The sequence below is a fragment of the Spermophilus citellus genome, assembly GCF_964194105.1.
Source record: "Spermophilus citellus genome assembly, chromosome: 7".
NCBI classification, from domain to species: domain Eukaryota; kingdom Metazoa; phylum Chordata; class Mammalia; order Rodentia; family Sciuridae; genus Spermophilus; species Spermophilus citellus.
Window position 1 is genome coordinate 128,356,276 of NC_138188.1, and position 16,876 is coordinate 128,373,151.

At 31.7% G+C, this 16,876-nt stretch overlaps 1 protein-coding gene across 4 annotated transcripts in view; it reads right to left on the bottom strand.

Annotated features, from left to right (window-relative positions):
- CADM2 (cell adhesion molecule 2) overlaps window positions 1–16,876 on the bottom strand; it is a 1,032,141-nt gene that overhangs the window by 154,125 nt on the left and 861,140 nt on the right. For all 4 annotated transcript variants that reach the window (XM_081301404.1, XM_081301402.1, XM_081301403.1 and 1 more), the window contains 2 exons: window positions 8,849–9,001; window positions 6,599–6,736 (listed from right to left, as the gene is read on the bottom strand). In XM_081301404.1, coding sequence (XP_081157530.1) covers window positions 6,599–6,736; window positions 8,849–9,001 — 291 coding nt within the window. The remainder of the gene's footprint in view (window positions 1–6,598; window positions 6,737–8,848; window positions 9,002–16,876) is intronic.

Below are 16,876 nucleotides of genomic sequence, written 5' to 3' on the forward strand. Positions count from 1 at the left end.
TCTCACTTGATACTGTGTCCAGCATTGTCTTGACTTACACAGCAAGGACATTTTAAAATAGGTAAGTATTAAAATATATATATATATAAATTAATAAATGTATGGTATATTCTTTAAGTTTAAATAATGCTTTCAATTAGTTCTTATGTAATGCAAGGACTAAATTCAAACGGTACAAATCTGTCTTTATTTTCTTTTATATTTATCTTCAAAGAATTTATAATCTCTAATTTATGTTACTATTTAATTCACATCAAATGAAGGTTTTATATGACTGATGTTAAATGAGTCATTGAGCTAAAACTAGTTTTGCAACATAAATTGCAGAAGTCAAATAGATAATCTACTCATATCAAAGTCAAACCCACATAAGTTCAATTGAAGAAAAGAATACAAAAAAAAGAAAAAATAATTATATGGCCAATGAATATTGCTAAGAGCTTTGTAAAAGCATAGTTTTCAGGAACATTAAAATACTAAAGTATGTATTGATTCAATTTTAGATAATATCCCTCTAGAATAGACTCCTAAGATACATAGCATATTAAGAGCCATTTTCTAACTGTAGGTCTTCCTGGTCTCCTCTTTCACTTTTCTGAATACCTATTGACTAGTCTCTAATCCTGTGGATTTTGAATCACCTGATGTATTTGAGAAATATTAAGTTTTTTAATCCTGACATCCAGGAATTCTGATTTAGTATGTCTTCTTTGAGACTCGGAATCTCCTTTAAAAAAAAAAAACTACTATCTGAGGTGATTGTAATCCAAGTGGTCTAAGAGCCACCTTTTGAGAAGCACAGCCTTAAGAAGTTCACTCATATCTTGCCAACTGCTGACAAGTTATTTACTAAGTAGCTTACAGTAAAATTATGCTATATTTAGCCCACTAGGAAATTAGCAGATGCACTATCTTTGATTGACATTAAAATATATGAAAAAATAACCCTCTTCATACAGGGAAACACAGCTAAAGTCAACTCAAGTTTAATGACCAAACATTTTGAAACACATGGTAGGTAATAAAATAAATAACATCTGCAGACTAATGGCAATGCTGTTGGGAGTTGATAAATTTCAAGGACTCACCAAGGAACTCAGGCTTTGATGGATATGCACATTATTAGATGGCATAATTACCAGGATAGGAATAACATACTGAGAGAAGTTCTGTTTTAAATATGCTGCACATATGAAGAGAAATGACTATTGTAAAAGGTTAAATCTTAAAATTTCCCTCACCATAGGTATACTTTGCTATGATCCAAATCTCTTTCCTGATTATAAGTCACCTAACTTCAAAAGCTTATTAACATGACTTTTTACATTCTACATAAATAATTCAATCTAAATATTTTAACAAATAAACATTATTTGTGTCTGAACTATTTTATCTTAATGCCTTTCTTATTTTCAGTGACTAGATTTCATTATCCAGGCACCTGAATTGCAAAGTGTTTGTCCCTAGTTTGGGCCCATCTCTCAGGATCATTCCCCTAGTTCACCTGACATTTATCTTCTCTTTCAGATAAATGCCTTGGTAAAATAACTGCACTGGTTCAGAACCTTATTAGCTTTGTGCTTGAAATGTCTCTTAACCACTCTTCAAAACCTCAGATTTTTCCCTAAGCTGAAGTTCTGGGTCTTTCTTTAAGAATATATATCCAAGCCCAATCTCTACAAGATATGTAAATATGAAAAATTACTCTGTCTTTTCTAGATCTCAACAAGCTTAGTCAATTACAGCAACACATATTTATTATGTTATGGTTTCTTTGGTTTAGGAATCTAGGGCTTAGTTTGGTCCTGCACTCAGTGTCACTGTACTAAATCAAGGTGTCGGATGGGGGTACCATTCCCATTTAAGTTTTATTGTCCTCCTCAAATTTACTGGTTGTTAGCCTGTTCATTTCCCTATTCACTCATGGAAGGCTTTCAGCTCTGAAGAGTTCACCAACAGTTACTGCCACATGACTCCCACAAACAGTTCAAGATAGCTGTTTTTTTTAAATTATTTTTTCCTTTCAGGTCAAGAGAAGAATGTCTTTCTAATAACTGTTTGTTTTCTTCCAGGTCAAGAGAAGAATGTCTTTCTGACTCTTTACTCTTTTCTGAAGACCTTACTTCGTTATGTCAACCCACTTTTCATAACCTTCCTTTGTTGGAAGGGAACCATAGTTATATCTGCAAGACCACTTTTGCCATATAAGGTAACATAATCAAGTTATGTTGATTATGACATGATAAGTCATGTCACTTCATAGTCACAATTCCCTCCTACTCTCAAAGTGAAAAGTTTACATTAGGGTGTGGGTCATTGAGGGTTATAGAATTCTGCCTAACCCATTAAAGTTAAACTTAGCTGAAAAAGAAAATCTCAAAATTTTGCAATAAGAAACACTCAAACTACAAATTATCAAACTTATACATGGAATGAAATTTTTAATGTAACAGCTCTCAGGGAGCCAAAAGATTTAGGAAGGCACTGCACATCTTTTTTGACACTAAATGGCAAATATTCAGACTTCCTTGCTACCCAGAAGATTAAAGACTTCAGTGAGTAACACCTGTGGTTTTGGAGGCAGAGCTGCCCAGAGGCACCAAAGGAGTGTCTGAGTAGCTCATGGAGGGAGGAAAAAAAAAACAGAGTTAGATGGAATTATGATCATTTTATTCTACAGTTTAAAGCTTATAGACAAAAAAATGTCTCTCCATTGCCTACAGAATATATTCCAAACTTAATCTGTAATAAAAGATCCCTGACCTATCTGGACTCTCCTGCCTCCTTGTTTACCTTTCATGCTTATATCACACGCGAATTTCAGTTACTTCAATTGCATGTTTGTAACCTGCATAGATACATGGATTATTTTTCCTGAGATCGTCCTACTACTTCTTTTACTCCTAGCCCAGTAAACTCAGTAAAGTCAATAAAATGTAAGTTTCACTTTCATCAAAGAACAGTTGAGCCTTCACTTTTCCCACAAAGGAGGCCTGGTCTCTGCTTCTTTTGTACAAAAACTGTAGCCAGTTCATGTATTTGTGCCAGGTAGATCTTATCATTATATGTCTATCCCCCAATTGTGAGTACCTTGAGGGACTATTTGTGTTTTGTTTGTTTATGTTTGCAGTTTTATTATGGGGATTGGTAGAGCTCATCAGTCATAATTTGCTGACTATAATAATAATAGAAAAGATAATAATGTCCAAAATGTTCTTAGATATTCCATGTACTGGACAACATTTTATGTATTGGTTTGTGTAGGATTTTTGCCAACAGTACTTTGAAACAAGCATTTTTATCCTCATTAAACAGATGAGAAAACATATATTAGAGACAGGCTTTCTATGTGGATTACTGATATTTTTCATTTTACATTCTCTATGACAATGTAGTCTCCAAAGAGGAACATCAGTATCACTCACACATTTAACACAATGCTAAAAGGCATATTCTCAGGCTCTACTTTAAGCCTACTCAATCAGAATATTTAGGGTGAGGATCCTGTAAGATTCAAGAAGCTCGATAAGGAATGATGATGCCTGTTGAAATTTAAGGACCACTGCCTTATAATCCAGTAACTTTCATCTAGAAACTGAAAATTTACACTTAGATAGTAATAGAAAAAAAGAAAAAAAATGTGTACAGACAAATCTCTTTAAGAGAAAATACTCTCCATAATTTGTTTAATAATTCCAAAGATGCCATAAATATCTCCAAACCAAGGTTTTTATTTTCTTGATTTGAATCTTCATGCACCATAAAATACTGTGAAATTTGGAGGCATTTTTTAACAATGTCATATTGAATTCAATTTAATTTGATTCGATTAGACCCACTTTTCCCTTTGCTTTACACTCGGGATTATCTTTTTTAAAAGTCTCAAATAATATTATACTAAAAACAGTCGGATGGTAATAGAAAGTCAAATTTTCATGTCTGAAAAGACAAGACAGTGCAAGATAAGAATGAAGCTCTCCCCGCACTGAGGCATGTTGGCTAAAGGGGCTGTAGCGAGGAAATTCACTTGGCATATCCAGAGGACTGCAACTGTGATGAACACTCACTCTGTGCAGATGATAGCACTTATTTTATTTACATATATACACCTATAAAAATAAAGTTTACGCTGCTCAGGAAGTTCACCATCTGACTGGGAAGACAAATATATAAATATGTGAGAATTGGATACAAAGAAAGAGCTCTTTAGAAAAAATGAAAATGTAGGGATAACAAATGCTCTGTAAATGGCCACGCACTAGTGGGTGTAAAAACAAGGAGGCTTCACAACTTGTGAATATAGAACCATATGCTGATTCTGTGTACATTTATGTCTTGAATATTGTTCTGATCTTAATTTAGATGGCATTCAAGTATGGTGTTTACAATATCAAACTTCAAACAGAATCCCCTGCCCCAACATATCATCAAATCTGTTTGCATTCAAATCAGAGGCTACATGGATTAAAAAAGTAAGTTCTTTTATAAAAATTTGAGTACATCAGTTTCTTATGAAGCTATGATATTAAAAACAACTAATCAATATTAATGTACTTAATATGTTAGAGTCTTTGACTTACCAGAGGGAAAAAGAGAAAAATCCTCGGGACAAAAATAAAAGGCTTTAAAATGGAGAACTGACTAATTATTGAATGAACTAATTATGTCAGGATGAATGTAGGTAACAGTAATTCATTGCAGTGGCATATTAAGGAGTGTGTTCTATCATGAAAAAGAACATTCCTACAAAAAGACATATGTGATATATAAAAGTTTACTGGCTACAGAATTCCTATAAGCTACAGAAAGAGGATTTTAAAGTTATCCTGCAATTTAGGGCTTTCCATCAAAAGTACTTAAGCAGAAAACTGACCAGAACAGATTCTTGTCATAGTAAGATAACTCTGGAAGTAGGATGGAAGGTCTACTTAGGAAAGATTTAACTGAGTCTGGAAATGTCTAAACAAACATATCCTAAAGGAAGAATTAAAATGGATGTCAATGAACCCTACTAGAATACAAGAATTCAATTCAGTTAAATGGTAACTCATTTAGCAGAGTAAGCTGTCCAAATGTGTCTTAGGTAAGTATTTCCCAAAATTTGATCAAGTAAAATATGTCTATTATTTCTGAAATGAAGGAAGTGATTAGTATTGAATTATAGATGAGATTCTGAGATTCTAGTTTTGGACCCAATAATAATGAAAGAGTAAGTAAAATAGAAAATAGACAAACTTTTATATAGATTATGATCCACAATTTTTCAGTAATGTATGCAAATGTACATGCTAGGTTTGCATGCCCATTACCAAGATTCAAATAAACTGTCTCAAGTTATTAGAATTAGAAGTTAAATTAATCAGAGTGCTTGCCTTAAACCTGTCTTATTGAAGATTATGTTGAAAATAATAACTATGATATAAGCAAATTGTTTTATTAATCAGCAAAACAATTCTGTATTTATATGTTAATATATGTGCTAACTTGGGTTCAAGATAACCACAGTTGGGGTTTAACAAAATCAAACAAACTAACCATACCAGTAATTTCCCATATAAACTTATTTCGTCCCTAAAAACTTCTCTGTGTATGTTTACGTGTGAGAGATAATGAGAGAGAGAAGAGAGAGATGTCTGAAGCACTTAAATCACAATGCATATTTTAACTAAGACATGAAATTATTTTTACCTTCTATGGAAATTACTAGAAGTCAGTTTTATTGATATTTATCTTGTTTTATTTCACCAAATTTGAAATTCCAAAAACCAATAAATTCAGCAATAATTTATACAGTTTCTCCATCTATAACTGAAATATTATATATAAATTTTAAATAGTAATATCTAATATACTTAGTGCTTACTATTGTCAAGAGTGGACCTATACATTTTTTTATATATTGAACCATTTGTTTTCCCAGTTTGGGGATGAGGCAAATATTATGATTTAGTCAACTTTTTCACTGCTGCAACTAAAGGACCTAACCAACACAATTGTAGAAGATAAAAGGTTTATTTAGGGTCTCATGGTTTCAGAAGTATTAATCTTTAAGTGTCTTGCTCCATTCCTTGGAGCTCAAGGCAAGGTAGAACATCATAGCAGCAGAATGTGGCAGAGGGAAACAGCTCACGCAGTGATCAGGAAAGAGAAAGGAAAGGACTCCACTCTCCAGATACAAAATATACCCCATAGCCACATCCCCAGTGAGCCACTTCCTCTAGCCACACCCCACCTGACTCCAGCTACCACTCATTGAATCTCATCAGGGATTAATTTGCTGATTAGGTAAATGCTACAACCCAATCATTTCTCCTCCAAACTTTCTTGTATGGTCTCACATGTGAGCTTTGGGGGACACCTTACATCCAATATCATAACATATTAGGTTTAGACTTCTTGTTCATAAGAGGAAAATGAAGCACATAGAGATTATATTATATCTTTTAAAATTATCTGATTTAAGAAATGAGAAAATCTTGTCCAAAGTACATTTGATCAGTGAGCATGATGAAAAGTATGAAAAGATTACTTTTTTCAATATATCATACTAGTTTTAATACATTAATTTTGATTTGGGGAATTTTTTTCTGTTTTTTACCTTTAATTTCTTTGTCATTTTTGAACCATCTTATGTCAGCTGCAGGTTTGCTACCAGATGTTTTACAAGTCAGCTGCATCAAGTCTCCCTCCATAACTGGTGATGAAAATCCACTAATTTGAGGCTTCTCAGGAACACCTGAAATTTAAGCAAATGAGCAAAGTGAGCATCATTCTCTAGGGATGATATAAACTTCTGCATAATAAAACAAACTGCCTTAGATATGTGTGTGTGTGTGTGTGTGTGTGTGTGTACTTATATGAAATATTTAAAAAGCTTTTGAAATGCATATAGTCCAAAGTAGATTTAAAATAAATTGTAAACTTTTACCTGCAAATATATTCTTTGTACATCTTAAAAACAAGTATTCAGTATATTTTAAGATTTGCCAGAAGAAGAATTGAAGAAGAAAGATTGCATTCGTGAAAAACAAAAGTTCCACAAAACATATTTCTGTTTTTCAAATTATGCTAAATTTGCTATAATACCATCTGATTTGATTAAAAGAGCACCTTTATCAACTGATTTCATAATTCTTTAATGCTTAAAAAGGTATTATTATCCTGTATGTACTTTGTTCAAGAATATGAATTTTAGAATAAGTGTTTCATCATTAATCACACCTTTACTAACCTTTCTGTCATCAAAAGTAGAAAATGTCTCCTGAGGGCATTTATAAAAATACAATTGTAGTTTTGGTAAGCATGTTATATATTATTTTTAATGCTAACCACTACTACCTTTCTACTCCAAATTACCATAAGCAGATAACTAATACAGAGAAATAGAATTTAGGTGATTTAAAAAAATAGAATATTACACATTTCTTAAGCAATATTACTCAGTTTTCTCAGTAGAGATATATTAAAACTACATTTAAAAGTATTAAATAATAACAGCAGACTGAATATTTTCTTGTTGAACTATTTAATTCAGTTTTGAAAAGATTAAAATGTAAGAATGTTAGAGAAAACCAATATGAGAATGGCAAAGTAAATCAACAAAAAAAAAAAAAAACAAAGATAAAGGGTCAGTATGCTTCCATTAACTACATAGCTGTTATTGCTTGTTTTCACCTTGATATTACACCTTTGCTTTAAAAAAAAAATCTTGTCCTACCACCATTCAATAAACTGGATGCAGCAGGCACCTATTCTTTGAGTCCCAATTTGGCTCTCTACAAAATAATATATTAAGCTTAGGCAGTTGTTATCCTGAAATACTCCATTTTAGGGGCTATATCTTGTCGTTAATGGCAAACTTTCAGTGATTTTTATAAAATAGTCTCAGTAGGATTTGCAGTGGAGTATATTTCATATTCTATGCACAAAACCAATTCTCAAGCTGGATTAACTTTAATATTCCTATCTAAAAGAAGAGTCTGTATTGTCCTTTTAAATGTAATGTTGTACCTTTATCTATCAAAAAGGAAGGCAAGCTAGGGGCAAAAAAAAATCAATTTTTAAATTCCTCTAACTTGTTCAGTACACAGGTGTGTTTCAATGAAGTGCAACGATTTCAGTTGATTGGGGCACTGACATCTGTGGAATCACAGAGAGGTTCGAGCTGCAACTTTATTTCCTCAGAATCTCTATGAATGTATTGCTTTTTCATGTCACTTTAACCTTTGGGAAAATGGCCCAATACTTAGAGAATAAAAGCACAAAGAAGCTACAAGCTGCATGCACAAGTGACATTATGTACTTCATTTCGGATCCAGAAAATACAAATTTAAAAGGAAAGAAGTCCCATGGAAATGTCAGGGCCATTTAAATGCACAAAAGTACACAAAGGGGTCATTTTTGAAAGCCACAGGTTATTAGAGAAGGCCCTCACCAGGTTACTTATAAGATAAAACGTAGAAGCATACTATAGATGCAAGTCAAACTCATTATATTCATTATTCTGTCAATTCATAAAAGGAGCAGAATAAAAAATGTATAGATGATTTGATATAAAGAGGTCCAATTGGAAATTAAGAAAAGGAGTATGTGTTGCTAGCTACAGAACACAATGCCCTTGTGCCTTCTGAGGATGATATAAATCTTTGTACCTCCTTTTGACTATTGATAAAATGGAGAAAGCAAATAAATTATTTTTAAATGCCTTTTTTGTAGCGCAGCAGAGAAGGAATTAGACTACATCTATAAATATGATCTTCAAACTACATTTTCTTACAGAATCATATTGCTATAGCAGTATGCATCTCCCTGGTTTTGTGATTACATGGGTTTAGTCTCCTGTACTTACCCAGAACAGTGAGATAGGCCTTGGAAGTTTTGACAGGCATTGTAAATAAGGAACAGGTGTATTGTCCTTCATCAGAGAGAGACACATCACTGACACTGATACTCAATTCATGCCAGGAAGCACGAACCAGCTCAATCCTATTGTCCCTTAAAGCTGGAAAGAGAAAATATTGACAACGTGAATGGCAACATTAGAGAACAGTCAGTAGTTTTAGACCACATATTTTAAACACAATGCAATAAACATTTAATTTGGCTGTGCATCTAAATTTTGCTTCTTGAATCAGTTTAAAGGAAGGCTAAAGTATACTGAAATATTTTATCTGATTTCTTTTAAATCAAAGTAGAATTAGGTGCTCCTTAGTGTTCTCAAAAATAACTTTTTAATTAAATGATTGAATCTAGTGTAATACTTTTAGATGAGGTAGATATCAGTTGTGAAAATAGCTTTGCTTCACAAAGTCTTTCATGAAATGTCAGTGCCATAAACAACTGTGAACAAAATGGACTCACTTGTATGGACAGATAAATTTTGGAAACTTGAAACCTTGCTACAGTTCTTACAAGAGCCCCAAACAAAGAATATTGGCATACTAAAAGCTCTCTGAAGTAAAGACACTTGTTAAACTTTATTTAAATTTGATCTGATGTTTAGTTGAAAAATATCTATAATTAAGTATACTCTGATTGGCTAGTGTACTCTGTTAATATATTCTTTGGTTTGAATCACTTTTCTGAGACACAACATTTGTTTCTCCAGAATATCTCTCAGAATTCTGTTGAGTTATGCTTCTCTTGACTTTATTTTGGGGAAAAAGGGTAAAAATACATGTTATTATGTATTTAATTAAGTACAGCATAAAATATCACATTAAAGCTAGAGACATCCAAAAGAGTATTTTGAAAGAAAGAAAGATGAAGGAGCAGTGGTAGGGACACCAGGACCTGAGGGGCAGCATGAAGGCTACATAAACAACACTAAAAGATGATCCAGGCCCAGCTTTTCCTAACCAAACCAGGCAGCAGAGGTGGCATCAGTAAATTCAGTTTTATTACTGATCGAATGGAAGTTCCCCAGCAGCCTCAGGAAGATAGGTCACCTGCAAGGGGAATCAAGGAGGATCTTCACTGACAAAGGAGAGCAATCACTTTCCTCATCAGATTGAAATTCCCTTCATCATCTACAGACAATAAGCAATTGGACAGTGAGTGTCCTAGAAGTAGTTCTTATGAGCTAGAGAACCCCTTGCCTAATATGAACTACTACAGGCCTAGCCTGGGGAAGCTTCTTTGCCCTTTTAGGTGATATCAATATAGATCAGTATAACCCTGAGTGGAATCTGAAAAGTCAAACAGACCATATAGCACTGCAAATTCCCTGAAAATTAAGTTGTTATTAATTTAGACCCAGAGCCTGTAAATATAAGAAACAAACTGTGTTAAACCTAATCAAAAGAATGCCTCCTAGAATAGTAGACCTAAAAAATATTCAGAGTTGCCTAATATAATAGCTAAAATGTCCAGGATATAAACAAAAAAACATAGTGGTTATACCAAACACCAGGAATATGATAACTTAAATTAGAAAAAAATAACTAATAGAAGTCAATACTGATATGAATCACATATTGGAATTATCTGATAAAGATTTTTAGCCATCATAAAAATATTTTAATAAGCCATTACTAATTATCTTGAACAAAGGAAAAAGATAATAGAAAGTTTAACTAGAAAAATAATTTATTAAAAATTAGAATTATAGATATTAAATTTTCAATAACCTAAATAAACCTTATTGGATTGGCTCAATAGGACAATGGAGATCACAGAAGATAGAAAGAGCAAGTTTAACTCATCGTAATAAATTCAACCTGATCTGAAAAACTGATAGAAAATATATATGAAATAAAAGAAAAAACAAACATAACAGACCTCGGGGAACTACAAGATAATAAAGCTATATTCAACATTGGTGCCATTAGAGTCCAAGGAGGAGAAAAAAGAATGAGGCTGAAAGAATATTCAAAGATACAGTCATTAAAAACTTTCCTAATTTGGTGGGTACATTAATATGTAGAATAAAGAAACTGACGAAAACCTCAATTGAAAAATTCCAAAGACCATGTTAACATACATTAAAATGAAATTTCTGAAAATTAGGACACAAAGCTTGAAAGTAACAAAGACAATGGCATGTGACATATGAGAACATAAATGCAAATGACAATAGATTTCTCTTTGGAAATCCTGGAGGCCAGAGACAATGGCACATTTTTTTTAAGTATTGAGAAAAGAATTACAAGGAATTCTTACCCACTAAAACTATCTGTGAAGAATTGGGAGAAAATAAGTATATTCTCAGAAGGAAAATTAAGAACATTTTTTCCTAGCTTACCTGAATGAAATAAAAGTTAAAAGTGCATCAAACAGAAGAGAAATGATAAAAGAAGAAATACTGAAGCATCACAAAAAAGAAACAAAAAAAAATATGGGTGAATACAATACACTAAGTACACTGTGATAAATCACATATGTATGCTCAAATGTTAAGGACAACCACTATGAAAAGCACACACAGTGATACATACAAGAACTCTATAAATAAATCAAGATGGAATCCATTTAAACAATGTTTTGAAGTAAAAATAATAGACATGGAGAATAGAGTAGTGAATGCCCACAGTTAGAGACAGTAGGGATGTAGGGACATGGGTGTGGTTCTTCAAGGAAGGAACAAGGAATTCTTTGTAGTGGTGGAACTGTCTTGTGTCTTTCTGTAAGTCCAAATACATGAACCTACAAATGGAATAACACACACATGCATAGGTGCACACACACACACACACACACACACAAATAATTATGTGTAAAAGTGGTGAAAACAAAATAAGATTGGTGGACTGTATTAGTGTCAGTTTTATAAGTTGTGATATTGTGTTATAACTTTGCATGTTGTTACTTGGATAAAGGGCAAATGAGATCTCTCTGTATTATTTCTTAAAATTGCATATAAATGTATAATTAACGTTGAATTTTAAAAAATTATAAACTTTTGATAGAGTTAAGGAAATGGTTAAGATATCAAAGTTTAAAATTTATTGTACACATTTATTATATAATGAGAGGATCCCCAATGACAAATGTTTTCAAATCACCTACCCCTTTTCTACATGCTTTTTAAAATTTGGGAATATTCTGCATTCTGATGAATTTAAATATCCTTAAGAAATCATGCCCCTGTACATTCAAATAACAAGTGCCTAATGTTGGTAGTCCTTTTTCTACCATTTTGTGCTAACTCTCATCTCACAGGAATACATATGCATGCAAATATTTTCATATCTGCTTTTTTATTGTGAAAAATAAGGATCTGATTTTGATGGTTATTATAACTCTATTAGGATGCAGCACACATTTTTAAAAAATGTCTATTTTATACTCTGTCTTCTGTATGCTATAATATACAGGGCTTGTTCAGTTGCCACAGGAAAATAGTCAAGACACAAATTGATTATTTTCACAAAAGGAACTCATGCTATATTAACCATTTTTCAAAACTATGATTTACTAACATATATATATATTATATATATATATATACACACACACATATATATATAAATACATCTAATTTTATATTTTATATATAGATCTAAGTTAAAATAGGCATGTACTTATACTTTTTCAAAAATGAAATCACTAAAAGGGAAAACTTCAAGTTTCTACCATGGTACTGTATACACAAAACAAATTATCCACAATTGTGTTCAATTTCATTTCCCCTAGAACAGATTCCACAAAACATAGATTTTTCAATGAATTGTGAGAAAAGGAATTTAACTCTTTTTAGACCAAACTATTTTGTGGAGTTAATGCATACAAATATAAAAGTTTCATAAATAAATTATTTGCCTGGAGTAAACCTAAAAATACTGAATCAAAACCCCAAGCCCAAACCTATATAAGATTAATTGATTCATTTCCATCTTGCTTATCGTAAGTGAACAATGTCATGTAGTATATAAAGTACTTTAAAATACATTACAGGGATAATATTAAAATATTTTGGGTTTGAAATCATGATGATAACTTAAATACTTTAATATCTGAAATGTATTAACCAATTCAGCTTAGCTGTTTATAATTATTATTATGAAAATGTATTAATTATAAAAATATAATAATAATTATGTAGTATAATAGTAATGATTTGCTTTTTATAATTATTATTACCTTTGTCTAAAATCTAGGCTCTGAAAAGAAAAGCAGAATATCTAAATTTTAATATAGGCTTTGTTATTGATTAATTATATGAACTTGAACAATTTTCTTAAATATTGTGCACCCATCTGCTGAGTGTTAGGTGTAGAAAATAATTGCTGTATAATAATGAAAGTAGGAGAAGAAAGTTCACAATTTTAGAACTGAAATATAAATAGATACAGATATTCAAAAACTTATAAACATATATATTCAAGAAACAGCTAAAATAAGTAAAGTTATTGTGTACTATGTTCATTTGCTAGATAATACAGCAGCTTAATAAGATTTTCACCGAATTGAATATTTTAAGAAAATTCTATATCCACAATGTTAATGTTTTCAAGTTCATAAGTGCTTACAATGTCATCATTTACAGTTTACTTTAGAACAACATTTCAAATATAAAAGAATAAAGGAAAATCTTTAACAGTCCAAGAGATTTGTACTATAACTCAATGGGTTTCCTGTGAGCAGAAAACTTGTCTCAGTAGCTCAGCACCCTGAGCCTGTAGCTGTCTGCACAGTAGGCATTCGGTGAATAGCCACAGGAAAAAAAAAAAAAAAAAAAACTGACAACTAAACTCTGCCTGTATATGATAAGAACAGAGTGAAAAAGAACTGAACTAGGAAGTCCTCTTCAATATCTCTCCACATGATGCCCCATGGGAGCCAAGAAAAAAAAAAAAAGGAGGAAAAAAGTTCTAATTTAGACACTGTTGAGCATAAAAGAGTTAGAAACATCATGCTACACAAATGTTTAAATAAGTAATGGATCATCGGAAAATGATTTGATGCTAAACAAATGATTTTACAGCTATTTTCTTTTTTACCTCAGTTTAAAAAAAAACATAAAATGTATAATTAATAAGCAATCACCCATATTATTTAACTTTCTTTGTAGTACATACCAAATGTATAATGGAAAATATTGCAATTCTGTAAGTCGAAGTGAATTTAATCTTTAAAAAGTCTTTCTTTGAAACACAGAATGTTTATCATTATTTAAATGTTCTTTTTAACAATAAATAAGAACCCAAACATGTCACTTACAAATCTTTAAAATTTCAAACATTTCCTTTGGAATAAATAATCAGAAAAATAAGCATTTGTAAGCATCATCATAAAGATTAAATACATGCTCACAGTTTAAGTTGGCTACATGAATGTCAGATCTTATTACCCGCTAGGTTCCTGCTATCCACTGGTGAGGGGATTTAATGGTTCAAAACTCTGAGTTCTGGAGAATTTAATCTTAGCTGCAAATAAGAAATATTGACCAATGAGTAAAAGTATATTAAAGAGTACTTAAATGTGAATAAATTTATTTTCCCAATATACTATTGGTTCTAACTTGTTCATCAATAATACAAATGCATATTTGGTACTCATGTTGGATAAAATAAAAAATTTTAAGACAAAAACTTGGAGAATTTTAGTCATGATTTATATTTGTTACTAAGAAAATTTATTGTTATATTCAATAAGTTGCATATTAATTAGTTTTAAACCAAAGTAGTACTCTAGAATGATTCATTCAAAACTTATAGGCAGGGCTAGGGATGCAGCACAGTGGAAGAATGCCTGCTTAGCATGGTCAGACCCTGGGTTCAATTCCCAGAACACCACCAAAAACAGAAAACAAAGTGAGAACATACTAACAGTTTGTGTACATTCCTTTTATAGTTTTCCTTACTTTAATGTTATATTTATTATAAAGAACATCTTTCCAGGAACTTTTCAAGTATCTTTAAATTGGTTTACAGTGAGAAATAATTCATATCACATTTTAGATGCTTAAGTAATTGTGTAAGATCATATTACATAATGATTTTTAAGACTAATAAAATGCAACAAGTACAACTTCATTTTTTTTTACATTTTTTCTTGTTCACCCATTTGACCTAAAACTTCAAAATTGGAATCATTTTACACAATGAGCTATATGTCATGGTACATATTATAGATACCCATTTTTAATTTATTGGATTAAATTTAATATGTGGATTACCAATATTTTGTGAAAATATTCTATAATTTTATATATTAACATTTTGAAAAATTCTACACATTAATTTAATATTGTATACTAAATAATTTTATTATAATTCACTGTATTCCATAGACAAGTACTAAAGGAAAAACCAAAATCAGAATAACAGAAGTTAGTTTACCTATCATCCTGGCTACTTAAATTTTAGTGTTAATATAATTAATGCCTCAAAATCATTTCATTCTACATCCATAGGGTATTAGTCAAAAAAAAAAAAACACATCACTAATGGGATGAAATTTTAAGAACTTTAATTTCCACCCTTTATTCTCTTTTACCTCAGTACACATCATCTCTACCCAAGTGTCTCCACTTGATTCCTGTAGGAAACTTAAATGTTTATGTTTAATAAGTCAAGTTCTACCTATGGGAAAGATGTGTGGAAGAACTTCACCCATAGACTGTTGGTTTGATATCAAGTCTAATTTTGCTGCTTGGTGCCTGAGAATAGACATTTTCTTCAGTCTCTAATTTTATTTTCAAGGCTGCCCAAACCAGTATTCTGAGTTTTCCAAGCTTCAACTATAAGCCCACTCATTTTCCACCTAGACCTGTGCTTACAGCATAATCTACTTTAGTCCTACTGATTTCAGAACAGGACACTAACCATTTCTACTTATACAATCCATCAGGGCCTGTCCTCCAACCCCACACCCCATCCCTGCAATTGAATACTCTACTTCCAATTGAAAGCTCTACAAGGATTTAAAGCTTTAGTGAAGACAATTTTGTTTTAGCACACCAAACTGCTTTTTTTCTACTAATTAGACCTGTGTACTAATTTGAAAGGAAAACTGGATCAAACTATCATAAAGCCTGCAGAAGGGCCACAGATCTAAATCTTAACTCTTTCGGATCTTACATTTTGTACCTTCAGATCTATGCTGTGAAAATATATCTCTAGTTATTAAGGAAGAGTTAAGATAAAAAAGAAAATCTAATCACTCTCAGTCTTCCTATCAAAGTGTTGTTGTATTTCTTGATAGCCTAACAAAAATATATTAAAATAAATTTGTGTCATTTGTAATAGTACCATGGAGGACCAGTTAAAACATACAGATAAAGTATCAAGCTGGAATCCTTTTTCTGTTTTGTTCTTTTACAGTCATACAACATAAAACAATCTAAATCAATCTTCTGGAAAATTGGTAAAAACAACCATTGCTCCAGAGATGCTATTTGATATACCAAGTTTCAGCCTGGACTGAATCTTTACTGAAACCATAGTAAATGGAGTTTTGGAATAGAAATGTGAACAGAAGCTAAGCAATAAATCTGGAAACTCTGTCACTATTTGAAGGAAGATTTTAGCAGTCAATCCCAATTTATAAACCTCAGCTTTTCTTATTTCAAAGGTATAAAAGCAAAAAGTCACTACTCCCACTCGAATACATACAATCTCTTATGAAACATTTGAAAAAATATAGGAACTGCCAAATGTAAAATATACCAAATATTAATAAGTTGGTTATGAAAAATTTAATGTTTAAAGAATGAAATAAATTGCATGCTGGTTTCTATTTTCCAGGCTTCTTGCCTTTGCCAAAGACTGCCACTTAGCATCCCCCTGACAGCCAGTCTCAATGTAAAAATCTCCACTCTACTAAATTCCTAAACTTCTGACCATAAACCACTTCCATATGCAGCCATATTCCTGCAATAATATCCCTCCTATAAGGTAACATTTAAATTGCTTGTCATATAACATAAGGCCCT